The sequence below is a fragment of the Entelurus aequoreus genome, linkage group LG16 (assembly GCF_033978785.1).
Source record: "Entelurus aequoreus isolate RoL-2023_Sb linkage group LG16, RoL_Eaeq_v1.1, whole genome shotgun sequence".
In the NCBI taxonomy this organism is placed as follows: Eukaryota; Metazoa; Chordata; class Actinopteri; order Syngnathiformes; family Syngnathidae; genus Entelurus; species Entelurus aequoreus.
Window position 1 is genome coordinate 52565824 of NC_084746.1, and position 15921 is coordinate 52581744.

The 15921-nt window shown below is 39.2% G+C and overlaps 1 protein-coding gene across 6 annotated transcripts in view; it reads right to left on the bottom strand.

Annotated features, from left to right (window-relative positions):
• Window positions 1–15921, bottom strand: part of LOC133631183 (receptor-type tyrosine-protein phosphatase mu-like) — a 578559-nt gene that overhangs the window by 25238 nt on the left and 537400 nt on the right. For all 6 annotated transcript variants that reach the window (XM_062023331.1, XM_062023329.1, XM_062023328.1 and 3 more), the window contains 2 exons: window positions 10155–10252; window positions 653–769 (listed from right to left, as the gene is read on the bottom strand). In XM_062023331.1, coding sequence (XP_061879315.1) covers window positions 653–769; window positions 10155–10252 — 215 coding nt within the window. The remainder of the gene's footprint in view (window positions 1–652; window positions 770–10154; window positions 10253–15921) is intronic.

Sequence of the window (15921 nt, forward strand, 5' to 3'; positions counted from 1 at the left end):
ATTATGCCTCATTTTGTTGTGATGCCCCGCTGGATGCATTAAACAATGTAACAAGGTTTTCCAAAATAAATCAACTCAAGTTATGGAAAAAAAATGCCAACATGGCACTGCCATATTTATTATTGAAGTCACAAAGTGCATTATTTTTTTTAACATGCCTCAAAACAGCAGCTTGGAATTTGGGACATGCTCTCCCTGAGAGAGCATGAGGAGGTTGAGGTGGGCTGGGGTTTGGGGGGGTGAATATTGTAGCGTCCCGGAAGAGTTAGTGCCGCAAGGGGTTCCGGGTATTTGTTCTGTTGTGTTTATGTTGTGTTACGGTGTGGATGTTCTCCCGAAATGTGTTTGTCATTCTTGTTTGGTGTGGGTTCACAGTGTGGCGCATGTTTGTAACAGTGTTAAAGTTGTTTATACGTCCACCCTCAGTGTGACCTGTATGGCTGTTGACCAAGTATGATTAGCATTCACTTGTGTGTGTGAAAAGCCGTAGATATTATGTGACTGGGCCGGCACGCAAAAGCAGTGCCTTTAAGGTTTATTGGCGCTCTGTACTGTAATTTCCGATATCAAATTTTAAAGTATTTATCGGCCGATGATATCGGAAGTCCGATATTATCAGACATCTCTAATCGACAGCGTATAATTTGCGTACCTTCTCCACAGCAAAGGTCCGGATGACGTACTCGGACAGGAGTTCGGTCTCTATGAGCGTCACCTTGATGTCTTTGTAGATCTCGGTGTCGTCTGGCCAATATTTGCAGCACTTCACCTGGAAGAGAAAATTGAACAAGTCAAAAAAAAAGTGCCTTATAGTTCTTAGGATTGTGTTTCTTGGTAGTCATTTCATCAGTTTATGTTTTCCTGGCTTGGTTCTTGCCGACGCTATCTGACCTCAGTCTGCCGTGTGGGGCAGCCCAGGCCTCCGCCCCGAGTCGTCTAAGTCGGTGTTTTTCAACCTTTTTTTGCCCCGAGTCGTCTAAGTCGGTGTTTTTCAACCTTTTTTTGCCCCGAGTCGTCTAAGTCTGTGTTTTTCAACCTTTTTTTGCCCCGAGTCGTCTAAGTCGGTGTTTTTCAACCTTTTTTTGCCCCGAGTCGTCTAAGTCGGTGTTTTTCAACCTTTTTTTGCCCCGAGTCGTCTAAGTCGGTGTTTTTCAACCTTTTTTTGCCCCGAGTCGTCTAAGTCGGTGTTTTTCAACCTTTTTTTGCCCCGAGTCGTCTAAGTCGGTGTTTTTCAACCTTTTTTTGCCCCGAGTCGTCTAAGTCGGTGTTTTTCAACCTTTTTTTGCCCCGAGTCGTCTAAGTCGGTGTTTTTCAACCTTTTTTTGCCCCGAGTCGTCTAAGTCGGTGTTTTTCAACCTTTTTTTGCCCCGAGTCGTCTAAGTCGGTGTTTTTCAACCTTTTTTTGCCCCGAGTCGTCTAAGTCGGTGTTTTTCAACCTTTTTTTGCCCCGAGTCGTCTAAGTCGGTGTTTTTCAACCTTTTTTTGCCCCCGAGTCGTCTAAGTCGGTGTTTTTCAACCTTTTTTTGCCCCGAGTCGTCTAAGTCCGTGTTTTTCAACCTTTTTTTGCCCCGAGTCGTCTAAGTCAGTGTTTTTCAACCTTTTTTTGCCCCGAGTCGTCTAAGTCGGTGTTTTTCAACCTTTTTTTGAGCCGAGGCACATTTTTTGCGTTGAAAAAATCCCGAGGGACACCACCAGCAGAAAACATAAACTCAGGTGACAGTAAAAAGTCGTTGTCGCAATTGTTGGATATGACTTTAAACCACAACCAAGCATGCATCACTATAGCTCTTGTCTCAAAGTAGGTGTACTGTCACATCACACCCTGACTTATTTGGACTTTTTTGCTGTTTTCCTGTGTGTAGTGTTTTACTTCTTGTCTTGCGCTCCTATTTTGGTGGCTTTTTCTCTTTTTTTTGGTATTTTCCTGTAGCAGTTTCATGTCTTCCTTTGAGCGATATTTCCCGCATCTACTTTGTTTTAACAATCAAGAATATTTCAGTTGGTTTTTTATCCTTCTTTGTGGGGACATTGTTGATTGTCATGTCGTGTTCGGATGTACACTGTGGACGCCGTCTTTGCTCCGCAGTAAGTCTTTGCTGTCGTCCAGCATTCTGTTTTTGTTTACTTTGTAGCCAGTTCAGTTTTAGTTTCGTTCTGCATAGCCTTCCCTAAGCTTCAATGCCTTCTCTTAAGGGCACTCGCCTTTTTATTTATTTTTGGTTTAAGCATAAGACACCTTTTTACCTGCATTTACCGGCTGCCACCTACTGATATGGAAGAGTATTACACGGTTACTCTGCCGAGCTCTAGACAGCACCGACACTCAACAACAACAACACATCATTTGCAGACTATAATTACTGCTTTGCAAAAAATGTTTTTAACACAAATATGTGAAATTAGATCATGTGCTGCGGCACAGTGGTTGAAAAACACTGGTCCAAGTGCATGAAAGTCACAAAGTAGCAACATGGATAATTGGATTCAGACGCTAACTCCCTCTTCGTGCGCTAGCCACCTGCCGTCTCATCTTGTTGAGCTCGTCTTTTTCCAGACGTCAAAATGAGACAGGGGGCCTATAATTATTATTAACGACGGCCAGGCTGGTCAACGAGCGGGCCCTTAAAAACGAGAATCTCACGTATCGACGGTGGGCCTCATTCGCCAGTTATTGCTTTTTCCATTCGCACGTCGGCCCGCGTGAAAATGAGTTAAATGATACAGAACTCCGCCACTGAGGGTTTGGACTATTAGCGCAGAGAGAGAGAGAGAGACGGCAGAAGATGGCAAAAAAAAAAAAGAAAAGTGGATGAGGTGGCGGTCCAATAATGATGTGAAATAATAAACCCTAGACTGTTAAAACAGATTTCCCTACAGAAATCTAAAACACTCCAGTGGAAATATGACTTGTATTAGCTATAATAAGAGTGCGGAATTATCCAGAACACCCGCCCCCTCCTCTTCAATTAAAGTGTTACTACTAGTGAGGCTGATGGAGATGGAGGACATCTTTCTGATGGTTTTAGATGAAGCGGCTTCAACGCCCCTCTGAGGAGTCCATGAGCTGGTTAGCAATGAAATGAGAATTGACAACACACACACACACCGACACACACACACACCGACACACACACACGCTAATCCCCCCGGTGACGACAACTCCCAGCCAGCGGCAGTTAGGCCGAGGCCATTACGTTATTGGATGTCGGAAAGGCGCGCTCCGCTAGGTTGCAATTAGCCTCGTTAGGCTCCATGATGGCACCTTTAGCCGCCAAGTAACTTATGGGCACGACAAAAAAAAAAAAAGGTCCAATAAAAAAACACGCAAGTCCAACTTTAGGACAATTTTCCCTTTCATTGGCAGCCAGAAGCGTCCGTCAGGTAAAAAGCTCTTCAGTTGTGCACGGAAAAGGGGTGTCAAACTCATTTTTAGCTCAGGGGCCGCATGGAGAAGCAGCTATTCCCACAAAATCATGGCATAATAACTTAAAAGTACAACGATCAATCAATCAATCAATGTTTACTTATATAGCCCTCAATCACCAGTGTCTCAAAGGGCTGCACAAGCCACAACGACATCCACGGCTCAGGTCCCACATCAGGGCAAGGAAAAACTCAACCCAATGGGATGACAATGAGAAACCTTGGAGGGAACCGCAGATGTGGGGACCCCCCAACTTGGGTGACCGGTGCAATGGACGTCGAGTGGATATAGCATAATAGTGTGAGAGTCCAGTCCATAGTGGATCTAACATAATAGTGTGAGAGTCCAGTCCATAGTGGATCTAACATAATAGTGTGAGAGTCCAGTCCATAGTGGATCTAACATAATAGTGAGAGAGTCCAGTCCATAGTGGATCTAACATAATAGTGAGAGAGTCCAGTCCATAGTGGATCTAACATAATAGTGTGAGAGTCCAGTCCATAGTGGATCTAACATAATAGTGTGAGAGTCCAGTCCATAGTGGATCTAACATAATATTGTGAGAGTCCAGTCCATAGTGGATCTAACATAATAGTGAGAGTCCAGTCCATAGTGGATCTAACATAATAGTGTGAGAGTCCAGTCCATAGTGGATCTAACATAATATTGTGAGAGTCCAGTCCATAGTGGATCTAACATAATAGTGAGAGTCCAGTCCATAGTGGATCTAACATAATAGTGTGAGAGTCCAGTCCATAGTGGATCTAACATAATATTGTGAGAGTCCAGTCCATAGTGGATCTAACATAATAGTGAGAGAGTCCAGTCCATAGTGGATCTAACATAATAGTGTGAGAGTCCAGTCCATAGTGGATCTAACATAATAGTGTGAGAGTCCAGTCCATAGTGGATCTAACATAATATTGTGAGAGTCCAGTCCATAGTGGATCTAACATAATAGTGTGAGAGTCCAGTCCATAGTGGATCTAACATAATATTGTGAGAGTCCAGTCCATAGTGGATCTAACATAATAGTGTGAGAGTCCAGTCCATAGTGGATCTAACATAATAGTGTGAGAGTCCAGTCCATAGTGGATCTAACATAATATTGTGAGAGTCCAGTCCATAGTGGATCTAACATAATAGTGTGAGAGTCCAGTCCATAGTGGATCTAACATAATAGTGTGAGAGTCTAGTCCATAGTGGATCTAACATAATAGTGTGAGAGTCCAGTCCATAGTGGATCTAACATAATAGTGTGAGAGTCCAGTCCATAGTGGATCTAACATAATAGTGTGAGAGTCCAGTCCATAGTGGATCTAACATAATAGTGTGAGAGTCCAGTCCATAGTGGATCTAACATAATAGTGTGAGAGTCCAGTCCATAGTGGATCTAACATAATAGTGTGAGAGTCCAGTCCATAGTGGATCTAACATAATAGTGAGAGAGTCCAGTCCATAGTGGATCTAACATAATAGTGTGAGAGTCCAGTCCATAGTGGATCTAACATAATAGTGTGAGAGTCCAGTCCATAGTGGATCTAACATAATATTGTGAGAGTCCAGTCCATAGTGGATCTAACATAATAGTGAGAGAGTCCAGTCCATAGTGGATCTAACATAATAGTGTGAGAGTCCAGTCCATAGTGGATCTAACATAATAGTGTGAGAGTCCAGTCCATAGTGGATCTAACATAATATTGTGAGAGTCCAGTCCATAGTGGATCTAACATAATAGTGTGAGAGTCCAGTCCATAGTGGATCTAACATAATATTGTGAGAGTCCAGTCCATAGTGGATCTAACATAATAGTGTGAGAGTCCAGTCCATAGTGGATCTAACATAATAGTGTGAGAGTCCAGTCCATAGTGGATCTAACATAATATTGTGAGAGTCCAGTCCATAGTGGATCTAACATAATAGTGTGAGAGTCCAGTCCATAGTGGATCTAACATAATAGTGTGAGAGTCCAGTCCATAGTGGATCTAACATAATAGTGTGAGAGTCCAGTCCATAGTGGATCTAACATAATAGTGTGAGAGTCCAGTCCATAGTGGATCTAACATAATAGTGAGAGTCCAGTCCATAGTGGATCTAACATAATAGTGAGGGTGTCCAGTCCATAGTGGATCTAACATAATAGCGTGAGAGTCCAGTCCATAGTGGATCTAACATAATAGTGTGAGAGTCCAGTCCATAGTGGATCTAACATAATAGTGAGAGTCCAGTCCATAGTGGATCTAACATAATAGTGAGAAACCTTTATTTCTTTTTTCTAATGAATGCATTTTCATCAGATTTGATCAATATTTATTAATTACACTCATTAAACAATTAATCAAAGCAACAGAATAACAATCTATATTTTTTGTAATCAAATTAATCAAAGCACTTTTTCTCTACCTTTTGCTTTTCCTTTGATCTAGACCACAACATTCAGAGACAAATATAAATAAAGTTGATTTTTCTTTGGCTTTTTGTGCCAATTTTTGTGGCACAGTGATGCAATCATGCTGGAATCTCTCAAATCTGGAGTTTGACAAAAACATTTGGGGAATCATTTGCATTTTAGAAGCTAGGATTTTTTTCTTCGGCTATTTTAGCTGCATTTTTTGCGACCTCTCAAAACATTGGGTGAACATATGCCTCTAAAGACGCACAAAACAAGTTCAAACCGCCTTCTCTTACGCTAGACCGGATTGAAAATGGAAAAAGATGGGGGAATTTATTTTTTTTGGTTTTAGAATGTTTTTTGTTTGAGGACAAACATGACACAAACCTTCCCGATTGTTAGAACTACCACTGTTTAATATGTATCTTCACTGATGAGACTATTTGGTGGACATTATTTTGTCCTACTAATTTTGGCGGTTTTTGAACTCACCATAGTGTGGACTATGACGCAACAGTTTGTTTACATGTAAAATCTTCCACTCCTTCGTCTCATTTTGTCCACCAGAAGTTTTATGCTGTGCGCAGATGCACAAAAGGTGAGCTTTGTTGATGTTATTGACTTGTTGGAGTGCTAATCAGGCATATTTGGTTTCTGCATGACGACAAGCTTGTCAATGCTAACATGTTATTTAGGCTAGCTGTATGTACGTATTGCATCATTATGCCTCATTTGTAGCTATATTTGAGCTCATTTAATATCCTTTACTTTTATCCTCTTTGTATACAATTTATTTGTGCATGTCTCATGACACATTATCTGTATGTAATGTTGGCTGCATTTCTGATAGTTGTTTGTGTGCCATGTTGTTCCAGACCACAGCAAACTGTACTTAGCTTGCCAAAGATTGTAATAAATCCATTAAAAGAAGACAGCCTGCCGTTTCCTTTAACTTGGACACACACATCTATACCTTTGGCCATTAAAAGACAGTAATTTCCAGGAGTTATCTCACCTTCTGAGTAGCCTCTGATTTACTAATGGTTTCTAATGTTATAAAAATGTGTAGAATAAATATAACATTTCAACATATCTGTCAACGAAGATTTGCTTTTGATAGTAGGCTATTATTAAAGTTAAGTTAAAGTTAAAGTACCAATGATTGTCACACACACACCAGGTGTGGTGAAATTTGTCCTCTGCATTTGACCCATCCCCTTGTTCGCCCTTTGGGAGGAAAAGTTAGTGCTGCAAGGGGTTCTGGGTATTTGTTCTGTTGTGTTTATGTTGTGTTACGGTGTGGATGTTCTCCCGAAATGTGTTTGTCATTCTTGTTCGGTGTGGGTTCACAGTGTGGCGCATATTTGTAACATTGTTAAAGTTGTTTATACGGCTACCCTCAGTGTGACCTGTATGGCTGTTGACCAAGTATGCATTGCATTCACTTGTGTGTGTGAAAAGCCGTAGATATTATGTGATTGGGTTCGGCACACAAAGGCAGTGCCTTTAAAGGCCTACTGAAAGCCACTACTAGCGACCACGCAGTCTGATAGTTTATATATCAATGATGAAATCTTAACATTATAACACATGCCAATACGGCCGGGTTAACTTATAAAGTGACATTTTAAATTTGCCGCTAAACTTCCGGTTCGAAACGCCTCTGAGGATGACGTATGCGCGTGACGTAGACCGGCGAACACGGGTATGCCTTCCACATTGAAGCCAACACGAAAAAGCTCTGTTTTCATTTCATAATTCCACAGTATTCTGGACATCTGTGTTTGTGAATCTGTTTCAATCATGTTCATTGCATTATGGAGAAGGAAGCCGAGCAAGCAAAGAAGAAAGTTGTCGGTGCGAAATGGACGTATTTTTCGAACGTAGTCAGCCACAACAGTACACAGCCGGCGCTTCTTTGTTTACATTCCCGAAAGATGCAGTCAAGATGGAAGAACTCGGATAACAGAGACTCTAACCAGGAGGACATTTGACTTGGATACACAGACGCCTGTAGAGAACTGGGACAACACAGACTCTTACCAGGATTACTTTGATTTGGATGACAAAGACGCAGACGTGCTACTGTGAGTATGCAGCTTTGGCTTTTTTTTTGCGTATGTACGTAACTTTTTAAAAATATATAAGCTTTATGAACCTTGGGTTAGGTGAACGGTCTTTTGGGCTGAGTGATTGTGTGTGTTGATCAGGTGTTTGAATTGTATTGGCGTGTTCTATGGAGCTAGGAGCTAGCAGAGGAGCTAGGAGCTAGCATAACACGTACCGTACCGTACGTGCGCGTCACGTACGTAACTTTTTAAAAATATATAAGCTTTATGAACCTTGGGTTAGGTGAACGGTCTTTTGGGCTGAGTGATTGTGTGTGTTGATCAGGTGTTTGAATTGTATTGGCGTGTTCTATGGAGCTAGGAGCTAGCAGAGGAGCTAGGAGCTAGCATAACAAACACGCAGGTGTTATTATGCAGGATTAATTTGTGGCATATTAAATATAAGCCTGGTTGTGTTGTGGCTAATAGAGTATATATATGTCTTGTGTTTATTTACTGTTGTAGTCATTCCCAGCTGAATATCAGGTACCGTGAGTATGCAGCCTTGGCTGCTAAACATTCGATAACTTGACCGTATGTGCGCGTCACGTACGTAACTTTTTAAAAATATATAAGCTTTATGAACCTTGGGTTAGGTGAACGGTCTTTTGGGCTGAGTGATTGTGTGTGTTGATCAGGTGTTTGAATTGTATTGGCGTGTTCTATGGAGCTAGGAGCTAGCAGAGGAGCTAGGAGCTAGCATAACAAACACGCAGGTGTTTTTATGCAGGATTAATTTGTGGCATATTAAATATAAGCCTGGTTGTGTTGTGGCTAATAGAGTATATATATGTCTTGTGTTTATTTACTGTTGTAGTCATTCCCAGCTGAATATCAGGTCACCCCCGGCTCTCACAGCATCTTCCCTATCTGAATAGCTTCAACTCCCCACTAGTCCTTCACTTGCACTTTACTCATCCACAAATCTTTCATCCTCGCTCAAATTAATGGGGAAATTGTCGCTTTCTCGGTCCGAATCTCTCTCACTTCATGCGGCCATCATTGTAAACAATAGGGAACTTTGCGTATATGTTCAACTGACTACGTCACGCTACTTCCGGTAGGTGCAAGCCTTTTTTTTATCAGATACCAAAAGTTGCAATCTTTATCGTCGTTGTTCTATACTAAATCCTTTCAGCAAAAATATGGCAATATCGCGAAATGATCAAGTATGACACATAGAATAGATCTGCTATCCCCGTTTAAATAAAAAAAAATCATTTCAGTAGGCCTTTAAGGTTTATTGGCGCTCTGTACTTCTCCCTACGTCCGTGTATACAGCGGCGTTTTAAAAAGTCATAAATTTTACTTTTTGAAACCAATACCGATAATTTCCGATATTACATTTTAAAGCATTTATCGGCCGATAAAATTTTCCTGCCGATATTATCGGACATCTCTACTATTTAGTGTATTTAAACTCTTTTTTTCCGTCCTGTAACATAAAACAATATGTTTTCACCAAAGAGTGAACTTGCGTGGCGGTGTGTGTGTGTGTGTGTGTGTGTGCGTGTATAAGTGTGTGTGTGAGAAAGAGAGAGTGCACGTGCAACTCATAATAAATATTAAAAGTTGTTGAAATCTCGCATCAAACAAATACATCAAAGAACGCAGAGCGCAGCCCCCCAACACCCTACACCGCGAGCTAAGTGTGCACGTGTGAGCGTGCACGTGTGAGTGCATGCCAGGCTTTCCCAAAACTCATCAGGCCGTGCACGCAGCAGATGGCCCGCTGCGCCACGCTGGATCGACTTTACGAGGAAGCTCGACTGAGCCTCTATTGGAGCGGGATCATATAGCAGACGCTTTGGGGGGACCCGCGAGGCCGCGTCGCCTCCCTTTTCCTCCTCTTCCTCCTGCAGAGGACGCCACTAAGCAGGTGAGGGGCGGGGCCGTCAGGCTGCACAGAAAGCGTCCTAATGAGGTACCGGGAGAGGGCGGCCATGGCGATGCAAAGTCAGCAGAATTAAAGGTGCGCTCGTGTTTCCGCCACAACTTCATCTCAGCTAAGAGCGACAAACTACAGCGGCACGCCAGAGCACATGAATAAAAAAAAAGGTGTACTGTCCCTTTAAAGATGACGAAGCGCTCTCCTCATTCGATAAAAAGACCCCCGCAACCACGTTAGGGAGACCGGGGGTCTCCTGTTGCCGAGACAGGAGCGAGTAATGAGGCCCATCCGTCAGATGAGGAGAGCGCCACCTGTGCCTCTCTTCACAGCACAACTCACCCTGCCCACCTCCACCAGGTTGGTCACCATGACGATGGCTGCCGTGTTCTCCTGCCACACCATCCTCCAGAAGTCCAACACCGTCTCCTGCATGGGGCCTGGAAGGAGGGGAGACACACACCAGACGCTATAATAAAGAATACAATACATAACACAATCATCTTCATCGCATTCAAGTAGATGCTACTCTACTAGGGATGATGTTCGAAACCGGTTCTCCCGGTTGTTCGATAAGAAAAGAACCGATTCCATGGACTCAAATCCCTTTTTGAGAACCGGTTCCCATTATCGAGGCCACTATAGTAAAGAAAAAGAGTTAGTTCTTTATTCGAATCCCAGGGAACGAATCCCTTCCCACAGGAAATGCCCTGTGGGACGGCAATGTGCCCATTTGATTGTAGACTCTTACTGACACCTTGAGGCGATATGAAAATACTACGCATCATTAGTTTGGGCACTTCCGGGTTGGCGACGTCTGTTCAGTTCATGAGACAATTGAGAAGTTGACAAGTTGTGTTAGCTCTTACAAGCCTTGGAAAAGATAAGTCTGTAAGTAAACTGTTTAACTTGTTTATGTAACTCAATATTAAAGTGGAAAGTGGTTCAATTTGATAGTAAGATGTTTATTGAAAAACGATTTTTGTGCACTGTTTCAATGGATGTTTTGAGGACTTAAAATGGCTGCCAGTCGTGTATTTCCACCATTGAAATAGTTTCAACACTCAGAAGTATTTGTTTGGTGATAGTACTGTATATTCGTGTGAAGGTAATATTTACATATTGTGTATTACATTTCAGTATGTTAATTGAATCACATAGCTTATACATTTTTCATTGTGTGTGTTTCAGTTTAAAAAGAATAAAAAAAACAGTCCAGTGCAAGACAAAAGTAAAGATAGGAATAGACAAAGCAAGATCAACAACAATAAAGAGCCTAAATGGATTAATCTGCTTTGGAACTTTACTGGACGTCTTGGATTGTTTGTTAGCTGTCTGCCTGTGTGTGTAGTTAGTATGTTCCAATAGCAGCAGAAGTGCACTTTTTGGAGAGCTGTATTATTTTCAGTTTTGTGCCCAAGGGACTGATTTTATTTAACACTATATTATTAGTTAGACACCTATAGTGATCACAGAGACAGGTTGGTTTTTGTGTTACTGTATGTATTTGTTTTTCTGAAAAATCCCACTCAATATACTTTGGGTAACAACAGTCAATATTTTTTTTATTTTTTTTTAGGGCGTAACAGTCAATATTTATTTATTTATTTTATTTTATTTTTTTGTTATAAAATAAAAGTGAGCTTTTGTTAAACCAAATATTGTGTTTTTTTCCATATACAACAACCTATCTGGATTCGATAAGAGCATCGATAAGGAATCGGTTCGATAAGAGGATTCGATAATGGGCTCGAACTCGATAATTTCTTATCAAACATCATCCCTATACTCTACTATCAAATGTTTTTTTTTTTTTTTTACCATTTCTACCGCTTGTCCCTTTCGGAGGGGTGTGGGGGGCTGGAGCCTATCCCAGCTGCAATTGGGCGGAAGGCAGGGTGCACCCTGGACTAGTCGCAAGTACTTTTCAGACCTTGAAAATGACTAAACGACCCGGACGGAAGTAACGAGACACACCCCACGTGTAGGAAGAGGAGGGGAAAGGAAAAGAAAATGAAACAATTAGAGATGAATAGGGAATTCATTAAATCATCAATTATTTTTTTAGCTTAATTAGAATGATGATGAACTTTTACTTAATCAAAACGCAGACTGGAATTATCGCAAATTAATTAACAAATGCTAATTCCAACAGAGGTGACGGCCTTCTTTCCGACACCCCCCCCCCCCCATCAAAATTACCAGGTTTAATTAGTATAATTATGTAATTATGTAAACACACAAAATCTCAATAATGAATACAGACGACAAATTGAATCAGGAGAAAAACAAACAATCGTAATTTCAACTAAAAACTCTATATTAATGACAAAATATCAAATAATTGGTTGTTGTGCTTCCAGAACAGTGCAAACAAACAGCAAAATTCGGTTAACACTTTAGTACGGGGAACACATATTCACCATTAATTAGTTGCTTATTAACATGCAAATTAGTAACATATTGGCTCTTAATTAGTCATTATTAAGTACTTATTAATGCCTTATTCTGCATGGCCTTATTATACAACCAGTAAGCCATTAACTAAGATTCTTCCCTCAATAACCTCAGAATTATTGCTTATTAGTAACCCTAACCCTTATATGTTCCCCTAGTGTCCAAACAACTCTAAATTAAGTCTTTGTTACTTTAATAAGATTATATATATATATGGTAACACTTTGGTATGGGGAACACATATTCACCATTAATTAGTTGCTTACTAACATGCAAATTAGTAACATATTGGCTCTTAATTAGTCATTATTAAGTACTTATTAATGCCTTATTCTGCATGGCCCTATTATACAACCAGTAAGCCATTAACTAAGTGTTCCCTCAATAACCTCCGAATTATTGTTTATTAGTAACCCTAACCATAACCCTAACCCTTATATGTTCCCCTAGTGTCCAAATAACTCTAAATTAAGTCTTTGTTACTTTAATAAGCCTATATATTTATATGTATATATATGGTAACACTTTAGTATGGGGAACACATATTCACCATTAATTAGTTGCTTATTAACATGCAAATTAGTAAAATATTGGCTCTTAATTAGTCATTATTAAGTACTTATTAATGCCTTATTCTGCATGGCCTTATTATACAACCAGTAAGCCACTAACTAAGTAACCCTCAATAACCTCAGAATTATTGCTTATTAGTAACCCTAACCCTAACCCTTATATGTTCCCCTAGTGTCCAAACAACTCTAAATTAAGTCTTTGTTATTTAGAATATGTTCCATCAAAATCACCCCCCCCCCCCCCCAGGGGAAACTGGGTAAAACACGGCACACTGATAAAGCTTAACCTAGTTTTACTATAACAATCTACAAGGTTAATATAGTCTTCCCCTCCATGTATCTGCTTTACATATTTGTATTGTTGCATTTGAAGCAATTGTAATGTTGATGATTGAGGTAATTACTATTATTCATTATTGTGTTATTTCTATTGCTCCATTTGTAATGCAATAATATTCATTGTAATTTCTGTGTTATTACTTTCTACTCCAGTAACTGGTTCTTTGCTATCATTTTAAAGATTATAGTTGTACTAGGGTTGTACGGTATACCGGTATTAGTATAGTACCGCGATACTAATGAATCATATTCAGTACTATACCGCCTCTAAAAAGTACCGGTCCACCACCTGTCAGCAGTGATGTACTACTTCAATATCACTGATTCTTGTCTCCATGGAGACCAAACATGTACAATTGTTTCAAGCCTGTAAGTCACGGGATAGCTCTACATGCTTCACATTACACCAGAGTCATGATGATGGATGACTAAACTTCTCTACAGTCAACACACAATCTCACTATGTCCAATCATTAACCATTAAGGCGCATTTTTAACTTGAAGGGCATACTTAATCAACAGCCACGCTAAGGGTGGCCGTATAAACAACGCCAACACTGTCATAAATATGTGCCATATAGTGAAACCACACTAAACAACAATGACAAACACATTTTGGGAGAATATTTGCACCGCAACACGACATAAACACAACAGAACAAATTCCCAGAATTCCCTGCAGCACCAACTCTTCTGGGACGCTACAATATAAACAAACGCCATTGGTGGATCTACACTTAACATCCACTGTAATGATACCAAGCACAATAGCGTATGTTTTACCGTATTTTTCGGACTATAAGTCGCAGTTTTTTTCATAGTTTGGCCGGGGGTGCGACTTATACTCAGGAGCGACTTATGTGTGAAATTATTAACACATTAGCGTAAAATATCCAATAATATTATTGATGTCATTGACGTAAGAGACTAGACGTATAAGATTTCATGGGATTTAGTGATTAGGAGTGACAGATTGTTTGGTAAACGTATAGCATGTTCTATATGTTATAGTTATTTGAATGACTCTTACCATAATATGTTACGTTAACATACCAGTTGGTTATTTATGCCTCATATAACGTACACTTATTCAGCCTGTTGTTCACTATTCTTTACACATTTTAAATTGCCTTTCAAATGTCTATTCTTGCTGTTGGCTTTTAGCAAATACATTTCCCCCAAAAATGCGACTTATACTCCAGTGCGACTTATATATGTTTTTTTCCTTCTTTATTATGCATTTTCGGCCGGTGCGACTTATACTCCGAAAAATACAGTAATTGGTTTTACCCTTTAAAATCGTTTTTAATCATATTTATTTTTATATTGTTTTTATATTTATTTTTTATTTTTTATATTGGTTTTATATTTATAAATTTTTTGTTTTTATTCAGTCATTGGTGGAGCTAAGGATAATATTTGAATTTTGTTTTTCATATTGTTGTGTAGCACTTTGGAAACATTTTTGTTGTTTGAATGTGCTATACAAATAAAGTGGATTGGATTGGATTAGTCGATACTACTATGATTACATCGATATTTTTTAGCATCACAAAATCTTCTTTCGTTTGAAAAAAATGTATATTATGTTTATAAACTCAGGATATATGTCCCTGGACTTTGAATATGACCAATGTATGATCCTGTACCTACTTGGTATCGGATTGATACCCAAATTTGTGGTATCATCCAAAACTAATGTAAAGTATCAAACAAGAGAAGAATAAGTGATTATTACATTTTAACAGAAGTGTCAATAGAACATGTTGAAACAGAAAATAAGCAGATATTAACAGTAAATGAACAAGTAGATTAATCATTCATTTTCTACCACTTGTCCTTAATAATGTTGACAATATATTAGAATGGAAAATGACACAATATGTTACTGCATATGTCAGCAGACTAAATTAGGACCCTTTGTTTGTTTACTTACTAATAAAAGACAAGTTGTCTAATATGTTCACTATTTTATTTAAGGCCAACTTGCAATAAGAAACATATGTTTTATGTACCCTAAGATTTTTTGTTAAAATAAAGCCAATAATGAAATTTTTTGTGATCACCTTTATGTAGAAAAGTACCAAAAAGTACCAAAATATTTTGGTACTCGTACCAAAATATTTTGGTACTCGTACCAAAATATTGGTATCGGGACAACACTAATTTGTACATATCGTATTTGTTGATGTTGTTGTTGTTGTTGTTGTTGTCCCTCTGTGTTATCCTTCACTTGTCCCTGCAATTTCCCCCTCTGTCTTCTTTTTACTTCCTACTGCTTCGGTCCGGCTGCGCCAAACATTAATTAATCAATCAATCCAAGTCAAATACAAATAAGTATCCCATTAAATAGTAAATATGTTGCAGATATGGACATCTACATCAACAACATGATTTGACTGAAAAGCTGGACAGAACATGTTTTTATATATATATATATATATATATATATATATATATATATATATATATATATATATATATATATATATATATATATATATATATATATATATATATATATATATATGTATATATATATATATATACACACCGTATTTTTCGGAGTATAAGTCGCTCCGGAGTATAAGGCGCACCGGCCGAAAATGCATAATAAAGAAGGAAAAAAACATATAAGTCGCACTGGAGTATAAGTCGCATTTTTTGGGGAAATGTATTTGCTAAAAGCCAACACCAAGAATAGACATTTGAAAGGCAATTTAAAATGTCTAGAGAATAGT